We start from the raw sequence: 13,400 nt of genomic DNA, 5'->3' as shown, positions 1-13,400 counted from the left end.
CCATGAATCACACAGGGGATAGGGACAGGTGCATTTAGGAAAGCTGTTGGTGAGGTGTTGTGCATTTTTGTTGTTAGTTTATGATTTAAAATAGGAAATAAGTTTTTTGGGTTGTTGACATGTGTTCCTTCAACGTTTCCTTGGCTCCAGCCCTCAATTCCTGCAGTGTTAACAAGGGGGGCTGCGAGCAGGAGTGTGTTCAGCTCGGTGAAGACCGATACAAGTGCCAGTGCCAGCCAGGCTACCAGCTGAAGAGAGATGCCAAATCCTGTGAGGGTAAGTCCTGTGCTATCTGCCTGGAGACACACATTAAAGGCAATTCAAAAGACCCCAGGATAGTGCTTCAGGTCATTGTATTCATTCATATTTAGCCCTGCTTGCTAAAAGCAGCTTTAGGAATCACTTATGAACAGGATTAAAATGACACGTTTGAGATGGTAGCTCATGTTAGTTCACAACTTGGAACAGGATTTTTGCCTCATAGACTCCTGGCTGTTCGTTGCACACTGGCAATGATGACATAGATTAGGAACGTAATAGTGTTTTAATTCTAACATTTTATTACTCAGCATGCTGTATTTAGAGTTGGCCTGTAGAACATGTTTTATTCTGCATAAAACCTTTTCTCTGTCTACTTTCGGATTCTGTTGCTCCTGATCATAGTCTGATCCATTCATCCTCCCCTTCAGGTTTCTAACCAAACACTCTCTCAAGCAGAACAGAAATGCTGTCTTTGGGTTTGATTGTTTTGTTGTGTTTCTTTTTTCTCTCATATATCTTAACATATTAATCATTTTTTAAGGTAACTTCCCCCTCTTCCCCAACACAAACTCACACACATGCTACCCTTGAACATGCCAGAGAAAGATAGGGCCAAATTTATGGATTTATTGCACTAAAATTCCTGTCACAAAACCGTTTCCATATGGCTCCTCTTCTGCTCAGAGATTTTATATGCTGTGTATGAAGTGTAAGTAAATCCTGCTGTTCAACTTGCTTCCAACTCATGCTGTGGGCAACGAGCACTTGGCCTTCGGTGCTGGCCTCCCCGAGCCCTGCCTTCCACAGAGACAGCACACAGAGCACTTCAGCAAGCATCCAAAGCCAGCTCCCCCTCTGTCTCTTATGGGGTGGCTGTGTTTTGTCCCTGAGGTTGTCAGTAAGAGCTGGAAAAGGGGAGCATTAGTGGGGAGAAGGCACCAGAGACCTTGCTCTGCTGTTCTCCAGTCTGTTTCCAAACCTCTCGCGGCTCCTCCACTGCCTCTGGCACTTGAGGTGTCCTCCAGCAAGCCAGCTGGATGTGCAGACTCCTCTGTAAAACTTTTTGGTGGTTTTTTACAGTGCTGTGGTGAGACAGAGGTTGGATGGACAGGGGCTGAGTGTGGCAAGGCCTGGGTGGGTGGAAGTTGTCCCTTGGGTGGTGATGGAGCAGTTCAAACCTTCATGTGCCACTTGGTGCTCTGGCTCAGCTGAGCAGCAAAAGGAACAGGCTCGGTCCCCAAACTGGTAAGGTTTTGCCACTGTGCCAGCAGCTGTGGCCACTTGTTCCCTCTCATTGTGGGGCTGATAAGGGTCAGCCACCCATCAAAGGCAAGTTTGTCACCAGCCAGTAATTACTGAACTGTGGAGAAGGGGTGAGGTCAGCTTTGTCTGCAGGTGAGACCTTATCTGGAGTTCATGTGTATCCCTGGTCACCCGTGTTCAAAATGTAACAGTGCAGCCCCCCCAGGAGGACAGCTGTGGTCAGTGGAAGGAGAATCTGTCTCCCAAGGGGAGCTCGAATGGCAAAGTAGGATGACCTTAGTGAATAAACACCTGGGAAAGAAAGGTGCTAGTTAAGCTGACAGGCAAGATTTTTTCAGGAAAAAATGAGCATAAAGTAGCTACATTTGGGTTGGTATTATAGATGTTTTAAATAGAGAAGGTGGGAAGAGGTGAGTCTGGCTGCTTTTAATTTCCAACCAGAAAGGATAGCTACTGTAGTGCTAGGTTGGACAGAGAAACTACAGCATCATGAGGGTGTTTATACCAGCAGACATAGCTGTGCTGCAGGTGTGGAGTCATCCCTGCTGGCTCCTGGGGAGCCAGTGGTGCATCCTGAAAGCTCTACAGGAACACCCAAGCCTGAGCAGTGTGGGGGCAAACTGATGGGAGGGAGGGGTGTGGCATCAGATGAAGTGGTGAGACAGCTGTCCCAGGTGAAGCATGTGGTCAGCAGTGGTCGTGATGCTTGCGTAACGAAATGGGCTATAAAAGATGATGTTGAAGTGAATTCCTTTTTGGGTTATCCAGGGGTAGTAAGAACAAATATAATTTTCAAACCACTTTGAGTTTCCTTTCTGTAAGTCAATGCTATTTCTACCCCTAATCTTCCCAGCTATGAGAAGGAAATTTTACTCTTTACCACTTCGTATTTTCTCCACTCTAAAATCATGGTTACTATGAGCAAGAAAACTAACTTGATAAGGCCCAATTCTCTGTCTTCAGAGTGTTCTAGAGGTCATGGCAGATAGAACTGGATAACTAGACTCTACTCTTTACAACCTTGCATTGAAGGTCTGGAAGGTCCAAGCACTTGTACTGCACATACTTGCACTTCACCAAAAGCATTGCTGCCATCCCAGGCTTTTTCAGGTGAGGTTCCTGCATGTACTGGGACATCTAGGAAATGAAACAGTTCCAACAATTTATTTGCCATAGTGTTTAACAGCTTGGAATGAGCTTTGTAGGATGGAGTCTGTTATCCACTAAAATTTTTAAGTCAAACAGTAAGAGGCAAATGTGTAGGGAAAAGAACATAAGAGTTATTTTTAGCTTTTCCTGAAACCTCCCTATAACAGAAGGAACAGATATGTCAGTGGAAAACAAGTTAATCAGTGGTTGCCTTATGTCCTGAAGATCTTCCCTTGACAAACTTTCATCTTGTCTAAGGAATTCTAAGGCTGCTATCTTTGTTCAAATCACTATGTTTACTAACATCTACCCTATAATTTGTTGTGTGCTTGTTGTCATGTCACAGAGCATTACAAGTTTTACTCTATGCTGTAATCATTCTCAAATTAAAGCTTCAGATGCTCTGAAAGCCTTTATAGTATGCAAGTTTACCAGGTGCTGTTTGATAGTGATTTTGTTTAATTTGTCCAAATAGAAAAAGAATCAGCAAATAACTCAATATTTCATATCAGCAAGGAATGAGTTCTTGCTTGAAGCTAAATCCTTTGTAGACTGGAAATTGTCAAACTGCCGAGCCAAGTTGTCAGCCTCAAAAGTGTCACATATAAAGTGCTGCTGTCCCTTGGAAACCTATTTGCAACCTCTTGTGTTTAAAGTCCAACAGAAAATTTCAGTTCTACATCCTTAACACTGTTGGGGTTCTTTTACACTGTCAAGTCAAACTCTCAGCTGGCAGACTTGTATGGTTATGTTCTTGAGATGCCAGGAGGTGAAATGAGGGAATTTGAAAGTGTGCTGAGTCAACGTCCTCCTCTGTGAAATCATGGCAGAAAATGCCACTGGCTACGCAGAAAAGTGAAAATTGAAGTGCAAACAACCCCACCCCATATTTAGATGTACCTGCATGAAGCAGAGATCTTACTCCTTTATTCCCTCTGCGTAGCTCTAGTAAAATTCTAAAACTGAATTACAGCTTGAGTTGCAAGGAAGTAGGCCTAACTTTTGGAAAGCTTTGTTTGTAACCAAGCAGAACTTGAGAGGACACACTTGCAAATTTGCCTCCAAATTTGCCTATGTAATGTCATTCACCATGTGCTTCTGTAACTAGCACTCTGCACTGAAGCCTAAGCCTTGTGCAGAATATCAGATTTTGGTATGATAACTCTGGCTCTGAACCCAAATCAGACATACCCAGACAGTTCCAATAGGTCTATTTTTATGTGTGCAAAGTCTTTATTTGGGCAGATACATTGGTGTGCTTCCAGCAGGTATGTATTCCTGAAATAAGCCCTTAAAACACAGTGAGATTGTTGAGGTGGAGAATTCTGCAGAGACTTCGTAAAGAGTGTTTCTAAATATTTGCCACTTAGATTGGCTTATTCCTGAAAAATGGTATGTTATTTAAAAAAATACAAATTAAAAATGATGTGCAACATGAACAGCATATGTTTTTAGACTGAAGAAGCTCTTTTGGTGCTCTTCAGCATTGATTTCCCCTCGAGACCTTTAAATACACATTGCTCCATGGCAAATTCCACTGTTGTATCTGTTTATGGGTTCACACACATTGGAGGACTAATTGCTATTGTTTAGAGGGACTCTTGAAAATCTGCTCAGTTACAGCAAAATAAGAATAAAATGAACTTTTCTTGTCCTACTTCCACGGAGTAAGACGAGACCAGTTTCCCGCTGTTTAAAGTGTTGCTGGTGCTGTATGAGAAATGCTGGCCAGCCAGAGAGAAAATAGCACACAGAGAAACAGCTCCACTATGCACCAAGTTCTGTCAAATTTTTTTTTTTTTTTTTGGACTAATCTCTTACAGCTGCAGTAATCTTCGTTGCTAGTTGTAACGATGGCAGGTAAGACCATTTTCAGACAAACCCGTGACCTTTCAGTTGACAGTGTGCTCTAATTGGTTTCAGTGCTAGACCCCTGTGCAAGTAGGAATGGAGGATGCTCACAAACCTGTCAAAATGAGAGAGGAGCTGCCAAGTGTGGGTGTCATCCAGGGTATTATCTTTCTGCAGGCAAAAAATCCTGTGTAGGTAAGAAACTATAGACTGTGTATTGGGAAGAGAAGTGTTAATCAGTGCTCTGACTTACTGAGCTTTTAGGGGAAAGGAGGATGTTGTACAAATATACATATGCATTTTGGAACAGTGTTTCTCTCTGTGATATTTCTGTCAGCTGATAGTCTTGAAGGACCATTTTAATAATGCAGATTACTCTGATCTCTTAAATCATGCTTTCTAGCAACTGTAGATGCTATAGTGTTGTTCTTGTAGGGTCCCTTTAAAATAATGCCCCAGATACAGCTCCTGGAAAACTGGTTCAAGTAACTCTCTGAACCAGGTCACTGAAAACCTATTTAGAATTCAAAGGGGTTTTTAGCTGGAGAACTGTTTCCATATTAATAGAGAAACTACTGTGAAGGAAGAAATCATGAAGTGTAAGATTTCCAAAGCAAGAAGCTTAAAAAGTTGAATTCCAAAGTCCTGTATTTAGTCTGGAATTTTCAAAAGAATCTAAAGACTTTCTGACCCAAAATGTGGGGAATTAGAGACCAAAATACCTGCTTTTTTCTGTCAATATGATGCCTGGGAGCAAGACAGTTTATCAGTTTTATGAAGCAAAAAGCACTTTTGGACTTCATGGTAGAATTTTTTTAACGGCATTGTCAGGATCAGGGTGTGTATCCAGACACTAAATTTAAATTCCTTCTTTTGAAAACTTGGCCAAAGTTTGGCCAATACTGAAATTGTTGTCTTATCTCTACAGAGTACTGGGTGCTTTGCAAAATGCTTTCTTTCTACCCTGAGTATTTTACTCAGTTGCTTGTAAGCCCTTCTGTGAGTAGCATAGCAAACCTCAGTGCTTTCCCCTCTCTCTGGGATCACTCACGAGTAAGGTTGCTGAAAAAACAGAGTATTTTCAAGCATTGTAGACACTTCATTGATGATTAGTACAGGGGGTTAATACTGGGGTCAGCATTTTACTCATTTTTATCTCAGATACACATTGACAATTCTGTAATTTATGTTTAAACTAAAGCACTAGGTAGCTTGTAATGTTATATACTGGAACAGATTTTCTTCCTGACCTCATGGCAACAGTCTTTTGAATCCTTAAGCATCATATCTTACCATGGATATACAATTGTTGTTTTTTTCTCCTAGAAGTTATTCAACATCTTTTGCAAAATTCAAGCTGATATTTGACTCTCTGGAAACTGAGCTAGAAGAAAACGGAGGGCAACTGAAGTGTGACACTTCAGCTATTAGTTCTATTTTCAAGATATGGAGAAACATGCAGGATGGTGGATGTGGTTCAGCTTTCCAACGTTTTATTTTTATTTTTCTATTTCAAAAAAAACCACACACACACACACAAAAAACCCAACTGAAAAAAAGAAGAACATTTACAACATTTGCCAACACACTGTACTTGCAAAATGCCAGTTAATTACAGAAAAAGGAGAAATGGCTCCTTTTATTCTAAACAGCAGCTACTCACGTTGCTGCCTCAGAGAAGCTGTCATTTATCCTGAAATTTTCATGAGTCGATGTGTGGTGGTTGCAGTGCCTGGGGCCTCTTTTTTGCAAGTAGGCTGATTGCATTTGTAAAGCTACTTGTGTTCAAGTACAAGGGACCAGGAGTACCACACTGATCACAGCACATATGGAGAAAGAAAACTGTCAGCAAGTGGTTTTCTGTGGTAAAAATGTGGAGAGCTGCACACTGGACTGGTCTCTCCTGTGTGTGAGACACTGACCAAGAAGCAGTGCAATAAATAATCTGTATTCGGCAAGTGTAATGTCAGAACAAGGGAAGGAGGTAGGTTAGGGGTTTGCCATGTGCAAGACAAGGCCAGTCTTGGCAGAGAGGCTGGTGTTTTCTGCAGCTGTGCTCCACAGCAGCAGTATTTAGTACAAGTTTTTGCTTTGCCTTTTTTTCTTTTTCTTTTCTTTTTTTTTTTTTTTTTTTTTTTTAGTAGTTATTCCTTAAAAGCATTTTTGTGCTCACTGAGATTTTAGGAAGATGGATGCCTCTGGTGGCAGTTACCTTCAAAATAAAGACCAGTGAGTGTAAAGCTGAGGAACAGCCTGCTTGACAAAGGACTGGGTGAAGAACAGTCTCCCCACCCACAGCTCTTCACCGTTTTTCTTCTCTTAAAGGTGGGGTGAAACTCCTCTGATTCAAGGAGGTGCTTCCCAGCTGGACTTCTGTGGAAGAAGCTGCAGGGTTTAAGGATGTGACAGAGAAGATCTGTCTCCATTGTACCTGCTGAGACTCAGCCACCACTTAATCCAAATCCTGTGAGGTTCAGGAAATAATTAGATATTTTCTGCTCCATCAATTTAAAAATAATGTTTGTGAGGACCTAGTGATAATTTTAGGGTACTGGGAGATAGGAGTTCTTCATGTGGCTTTTTTTGCCATTGCTCTTGTTGTAGGAATAATAAACAAGCTACTTTGGCCGATACTGTAAATATAATGTCTGATATTGTAAATATTCACATCAAAAAGTTCAAAGTCAGCTGTGTTTAGAAAAAAAAGAATGTTTTGGAGAACAATGTTGTGAGTTCAGTGTTCCTGCATTCATCAGATGCTGTCATTTGTAAACTAACATCAGGATGCTCTTTTCAGTGGATGGTTGGAACTACAGCCATGTGTGTCGAGCAATATTATTTTGTATTTTAATATTCAAAAGAATGTGTCTGCCTTTCTCTCTCCTTCCTAGACATTGATGAGTGTGCAGAAGGGAGAGCCAGGTGTGCTCATCGTTGTGTGAACACTCTGGGATCCTTCACCTGCGTCTGTAATCCTGGCTTCGAGCTGGGGGCTGATGGAAAGCAGTGCTACCGTAAGTGATGCTTGTACAACTCTGCCTTTCAGGCCATCTTATCTACAAACTGCTCTGCCTCTCTGTTAATTTGGTTGGATTAGCACTCCCAGCAAAATAAATGCATGCAAAAGCTCAAGCTCAATACTGTTTTCTTCATCTTCTGCTGGTTTTGCAGATTCTTACATTCCTAAACCTGTGTTCAGACCTTAATTGCTACATTTCAAAGAGCAAATAGCCCTGTTGGTTTATCTTCAGAGTCTGGTCAATTCTATTGCAGAGCTACCAAAATATTGCTGTTCTGTGAAATGCATTCATTTCTGCCATCTTCCCAGGAGTTTTTTATATGCTGGATCTGATGCAAAAGAAAGCCAACATGATGATCTGCTCTATCTATCTAGATTTACTTATGTTTCTCCTGAGATGATTGACACTGTTAAGTAGATACTTTAAAAAACTATATAAATTTTAAAAAAAAAAAAAAAAAGCAAGATTGGGAGTGAAAAAAATACTTGAACAACTACTCTTTCCCAAATGAAAATGGTGCTGAGCCACATTGTCTTCCCTCGCATCTTCACCTCTTGCCAGTGGGGTTTCTTAATCACTGCTGCTCTTGAGAAAGGGGCTGACTCTCAACACTGTTAGTTGATAGGTGATCCCTGGGCTGTCCTTCAGGGCAACTTTAGATTAATAAAGGAGGTGATGTGGAAAAGTTGGTGTTATTATGGACCTAACATAAGCTCGCTGGAATGCAGACAAAAGCATGACCTGTTCCAGCAAAGAGATGGGCAAAGATTGTTCCATCTAATAATGCTGTGCAAGAAATTTCAGCAGCATTTCCTTAGGAAAATACGCTGCATGCCAGAGGATGAATGCTTTCCTTAAGAATGTATGTGTAAGAAATACTTAATAAGGGTGAAAATCAGTTTCAAAGCATAAACATACATTAAAAACAAAAACCAATTATCGAGAGACATCCTGGAGAATTATTTCATTAGGTGATGGGGAACTGTGAGTAGTGCAATGGCAGAGGAAATGCAATTAATATATAGGTATGAAATGATCTTTTATGAGGATAAGAAAGTTGTTTAGACCACTTAGATTTCATTCTGGGTCTCTGATGATATTTTTCCTCTATGTTCAGCAAATCTCTGGGGATAGTGATTCTCTGTGCCTTGCGTACAATATTACAGAGCAAACAATAAAAATAAAAACAATCTGCATATATTTATGATCAGGATTATCCCAGTGTTTGAGCAATTCACAATCTTTGTTTATTTGTTCATTTCCCCAGTGGCATGGGGAAGAGCTGTTGCTCCAGTTTTGCTGATGAAGTACTGAGGCACAATAAACAATGAAGAGAGTGTGTAAAGTCAGATCCTGTGTTTGATTACTGTGTTTCCTAAGCCCCATCATAACACACTGGACAGGAGACTATATTTCTTCTCTCTGGTGCAAATTATACTGTGCAAGAGATGTAGTCCTCAATAGATATTCTTCTAATTTATACCCTCTTCCAGCAAGCCTTGCATTTCTTGTCGGTGGGCAGTTTTCTCCCTGGGGGCACAAAACGTGGTAGGATCAGAGCTGCTGACACAGATGTGTCCACGAGCCATCACAGTGGGGAAATGCCATCCTTCTGTACCAGACCTTATGGCACCACTCTGAGCTGGGGCATTTCTGGAAGTTCAGTGGCTCCTTTAGAGAGGGTGTTACTCAGTTCTCCTACATGGTATGTGGAATTCATTCCAACCACTCTGTAACAAGACAACGGGGCTAATTCTTCAAGAGAAACTTTATAATTGACCTATTTTCTTTTCAACCCAAAGAAATCATTTAATGAAGTACCTTGGTGGGAAAGAGATGGACCCTCTGTGACGGTTTTCGCTGGACCTGGACAAAATGTTGTGGGGACTTTCCAGTGCAGTGGAGGGCAGGAGGGTGGGATGGTTTGTCAGGGTGAAGAGGGCTACTGACAGCTTTGTACCAACATCCTGCCTCAATTGTAGGGGGACAAAGTCTCATCAGAGTAGCTTCTATGCACATCTTTCAAGGGATGTGCAGATTGTATTGCTTCATGGTTAGGTGTCAGGCTTGGCCACAGGGCTCTGCTATGAAAATTTTAAGGCATATGTGTTTAGTATAAGTTTCAGAACCCAACTCTTTCCCATTGTCATATGAAACTAATAGCTCTTTGAACAGCAGGAGCAGTCTGGGTTGAGATTAACCACCTGGGGCCTTCAGATGGTTCCTTTCCTCTGGGGCAAGGGCAGGACTTGCTGTTAGGTTCAAGCAAAGTATAAATCTTAGGAAACCAGCAAATGCTCCTGTAACAGACAGAGTGCTGAAACAGTGAGCCGGCCTCAAGTCACCAGAGTCAAGAGCATCTGCTGTCCTGACTCAAGGAGACAAATACCTGGAGTTCAGTGGCTCCAAAGCATGCTCTTCTCACGTGCGGGAGCAGAGCTTTTATTTCCTGCTACAGCAGTCAGCTTATGGATGCTTTTTTACAGCAGGCTAATTCTCCAGTGACTCCCCACCATGCTTGCTTTTTAACATCCTTTCAATTTATTTCTCCACAAGGCATCGAGATGGAAATTGTCGACAGCTGCCAGGACAGCAACGGCGGCTGCTCCCACCGCTGTGAGCACACGTCGGCGGGACCGCGCTGCTCCTGCCACCACGGCTATCGCCTCCATGCCGATGGCAAAACCTGCACGGGTAATTCATGGGGTGGGGAGGGAGGAGCTGTGGTGGGTCTGTCTGCAAGGGGAGCCTGCAGGAGTGGTGTGACTCAAGGAGATGCTTTCCCATCCCCTGCCTTTCTCCTACAAGCTGTAATTAATACTGTCCTCTGGTGCTTTCTCAGCTGCTGCTCCAGCCTGCCTTGCTCTCTGTGTTTGCTGGGACTATTAAGAAAGGGAAGGAATTCTGCCTCCCAAATGGAAGATGACACATCAGTGCATCACTGTGGTGTGATCTCATCGTGTCCAGCCCAAGCATCACTCACCTGACTTTTTTTCCTTCTGTCCCTCACCCAGCAGCTGGGGAGAGGCTTGACTCTGGCGGGGAGTGGTAGCTCTGCCGTTCTGAAGTGCTTCATGTGCAAACTCCACTTTGGGTTATGGAAGCTGCTCTATTTCCATCAGATTTGCTCAGTGATGAGATGGCACTTCTGGCTATGAGAAGTCTCACTTCAGAAGTGAAAGAAATAGTTAGGTTTGGTTTTATTTCAAGAGAAGAGCTTAAATATTCCTTCGTATTTTATGTAATTTTACAATGTGACTTTTTTTTTTTTTTAACAGCTTTTGCTATGTAAACTGTATCTCATTGTGGTTTAGACTTGTTGTCACTATGCCATTAAAATTTTAAGAATAGCCAAGAGAAGGAAGGGGGAAAAAAAGAAGGCACCACACAGCAATATAATAAGACATGGGGAGAGGTGGAGAGCAGGAGCTCTGGTGAATGTGAGAGGCATTACAGACAAGAAGGGTCTTGCAACAGAAAAAGCCAAGTAAAGGAGACAGGAAGGAATAGGGGAGAAGGGAACCACCGAGCTCTGCAAGGATGGTTGATCCTGGAGCTTAAAAATTAAAGAAATGAAGACAAGAGAGGTAGATTTGGACTCAGTACCTCACAGGGGTGGGATGGGTCTCATTGTGCACAAATGAGGGGAGGCAGAGCAGCCTCCTGCCCGCACCCCAGCTCAGTGACTTGCTGATGGAGATTTCAGAGGGAAGCAGTCTGGCCACAGGGAGGGAAGTGAGAGCACAGAGTAAGGGTTTGGCAAGGCTGAGGACATGAAAAACTGCTCTGAACAGCAAAAATCGTCTTTTTGTTGGATGCACATTTCTCATTCCTACACAGACAAGGGGCTGTTGCTAGACACCAGAGCAAGGCATCATCTGACATACTGCAGAGGAGCTCGGCTTGTGACATTTCTGGAAAACACTCTGTGCTCAAATAACCTGCATTAATCATCTTTGTGCTGACCTCCTCACCTCAATTGATTAATTACATTTTCTTTCTCCTCTTTCTCCTGTCGGTGTTTCCTAATAATGTTGGTACTCCTTCCAAGGTTAATTGAGACACTGACCTTTCCCATCTGCGGCTGCTCATCTGCGTAACATTCCAAAGCCTTTTGCAGACTCAGCATTGACAAGGTGGCCCTTGATGGCCACCGACCTGCTCAGCAGGCTGCAAGGGCTGAGATCAGCAGAGAGGCTGCAGTGAAAAGATAACAGCTCAATTCTTGTATCTAATCACCACAGCAGCACTGTTGACGATACCAATTTCCAGATGGACACAGGGCAGGATAAGGCAATGGCCAATTAGTTATCAAAATGGGGAAGTTAGTTATCAAAAGCTACAGTGGAACTTAGCAGGCTGCTGGTGTCCAGCAACACACTGTTGGATCCGAGCATTGTTTCGCTGTTAGTTTGCATTGAATAAGGTTGAATGTAAAAAAAGTCCAAATGATTAAATGTAGATTTCTGTTGAAGAGATGGTATTTGTGGGCTGGTGAGACACAGTTCTTGTCTGTTTTGTAAATCACCTTGTGGTAACTAAGACTTGCAGAAAAGATGCCTCTCCCTGGACGTGGAGGGTGTTGGCTGTGGTGGGATAAGGTAGAAGACAGCTGCTGTCATGGTTCAGACAGCGTTTTACGTGGGTGAAGGGACAGGAAGACACAGAAAGGCATGTGCTGAAAACCACAGGAGCTGCCGAACTAAATGGTGGCCACAGCCCAGAAAATGTCCAAGGGCTGAAGGAACTGCCCCTTCTTTGCAGAGCTGGATGAGTGTGAGACCGGAGAGTCCTGCTGCTCCCAGTTCTGTGTCAACTACGCGGGCGGCTACGAGTGTGCGTGCAGAGCGGGGTTCCAGCTCGGCGCCGACGGCTGCGCCTGCCATGGTGAGTGCTTTCATACCTGGGGCTCAGTCTGAGCACAACAGTAGGAAGAAGAAATGCCATTCAAGCTCATCCCAGGGCTTTGTGAGCATTTCCTAGTAACAGAATCACTCGCTGTATGCCAGATGAGCTGATAAGTTTTACAAATGTGAAATTTCCACTTTGTAAGAATACAGCAATAACCCAGCATCCAGCATGGAGAAGTGGGTCTGAGGGAGACAAGGCAGCAGAGAAGAACTTTCCTCCTCTCTCCATGGACATTGTATATTGATGTGTGTTAAAGACTACTTCTGAGGGTTCTGGAGAACCCTCAAAATAACCAAAAGATCAAGTGAGCTTAACAGCTTGATGCAGCTGTTTTCACTTGAGACAAAATCATAGGTGAAAGAATCTGTTCCATGCTGCCCTGTTTTAGTGTTTCAGTGTCTCTAAAACTAGTGAGAAATGGACAGCCTCAAGTACTAAGAAAATCAGTTTTTCTTATGTGCCGAATAATTTTTCAGATGGACTCAGGCACAGAGCATACTCTCCAAGTAAAGGTACTGGCATTTAATCAGTGTTTATATCTGTTTTTTTCTAGATGTGGATGAATGTCATGTTGATAATGGCAACTGCGACCATTTCTGTGTCAATTCTCTGGGGTCATACGAGTGTGCATGTAAGGAGGGTTACAGGCTTGGTGCTAACAGATGGTCCTGCATTGGTAAGTAATTTTTATATCTTGAAGGGCATCAAGTATTTCCCTCTGATTTAAAACGCAAATTCAAAACTTAAGATTTTCCCCAAACCCTGGGATTTTGGGAGCCCAACTCAAGCCATATCTCAACATGGCCAGGGTAGAGCTATCTGCAACACATGGATCCCAAGTTCATCCTCAAGTAATGGGTTTTGCCAAAGATAAATGAGAGATGAACACTTAAATCCCTTGGACATATTTGAAAAACCTAAACCTTGTGCTTTAGAAATAAATAC

At 42.7% G+C, this 13,400-nt stretch overlaps 1 protein-coding gene across 1 annotated transcript in view; it reads left to right on the top strand.

Annotated features, from left to right (window-relative positions):
- Positions 1–13,400, top strand: part of LOC127387807 (multiple epidermal growth factor-like domains protein 6) — a 194,338-nt gene that overhangs the window by 131,505 nt on the left and 49,433 nt on the right. Inside the window, exons 8-11 of the mRNA XM_051626590.1 lie at positions 7,416–7,538; positions 10,101–10,238; positions 12,309–12,431; positions 13,009–13,131. Of these exons, the coding sequence (XP_051482550.1) occupies positions 7,416–7,538; positions 10,101–10,238; positions 12,309–12,431; positions 13,009–13,131 (507 nt within the window). The remainder of the gene's footprint in view (positions 1–7,415; positions 7,539–10,100; positions 10,239–12,308; positions 12,432–13,008; positions 13,132–13,400) is intronic.

The sequence above is a fragment of the Apus apus genome, chromosome 8, assembly GCF_020740795.1.
Source record: "Apus apus isolate bApuApu2 chromosome 8, bApuApu2.pri.cur, whole genome shotgun sequence".
NCBI lineage: Eukaryota > Metazoa > Chordata > Aves > Apodiformes > Apodidae > Apus > Apus apus.
Note: the sequence above shows the minus strand (reverse complement) of the source record. Positions and strands in the feature narration are given on the sequence as shown.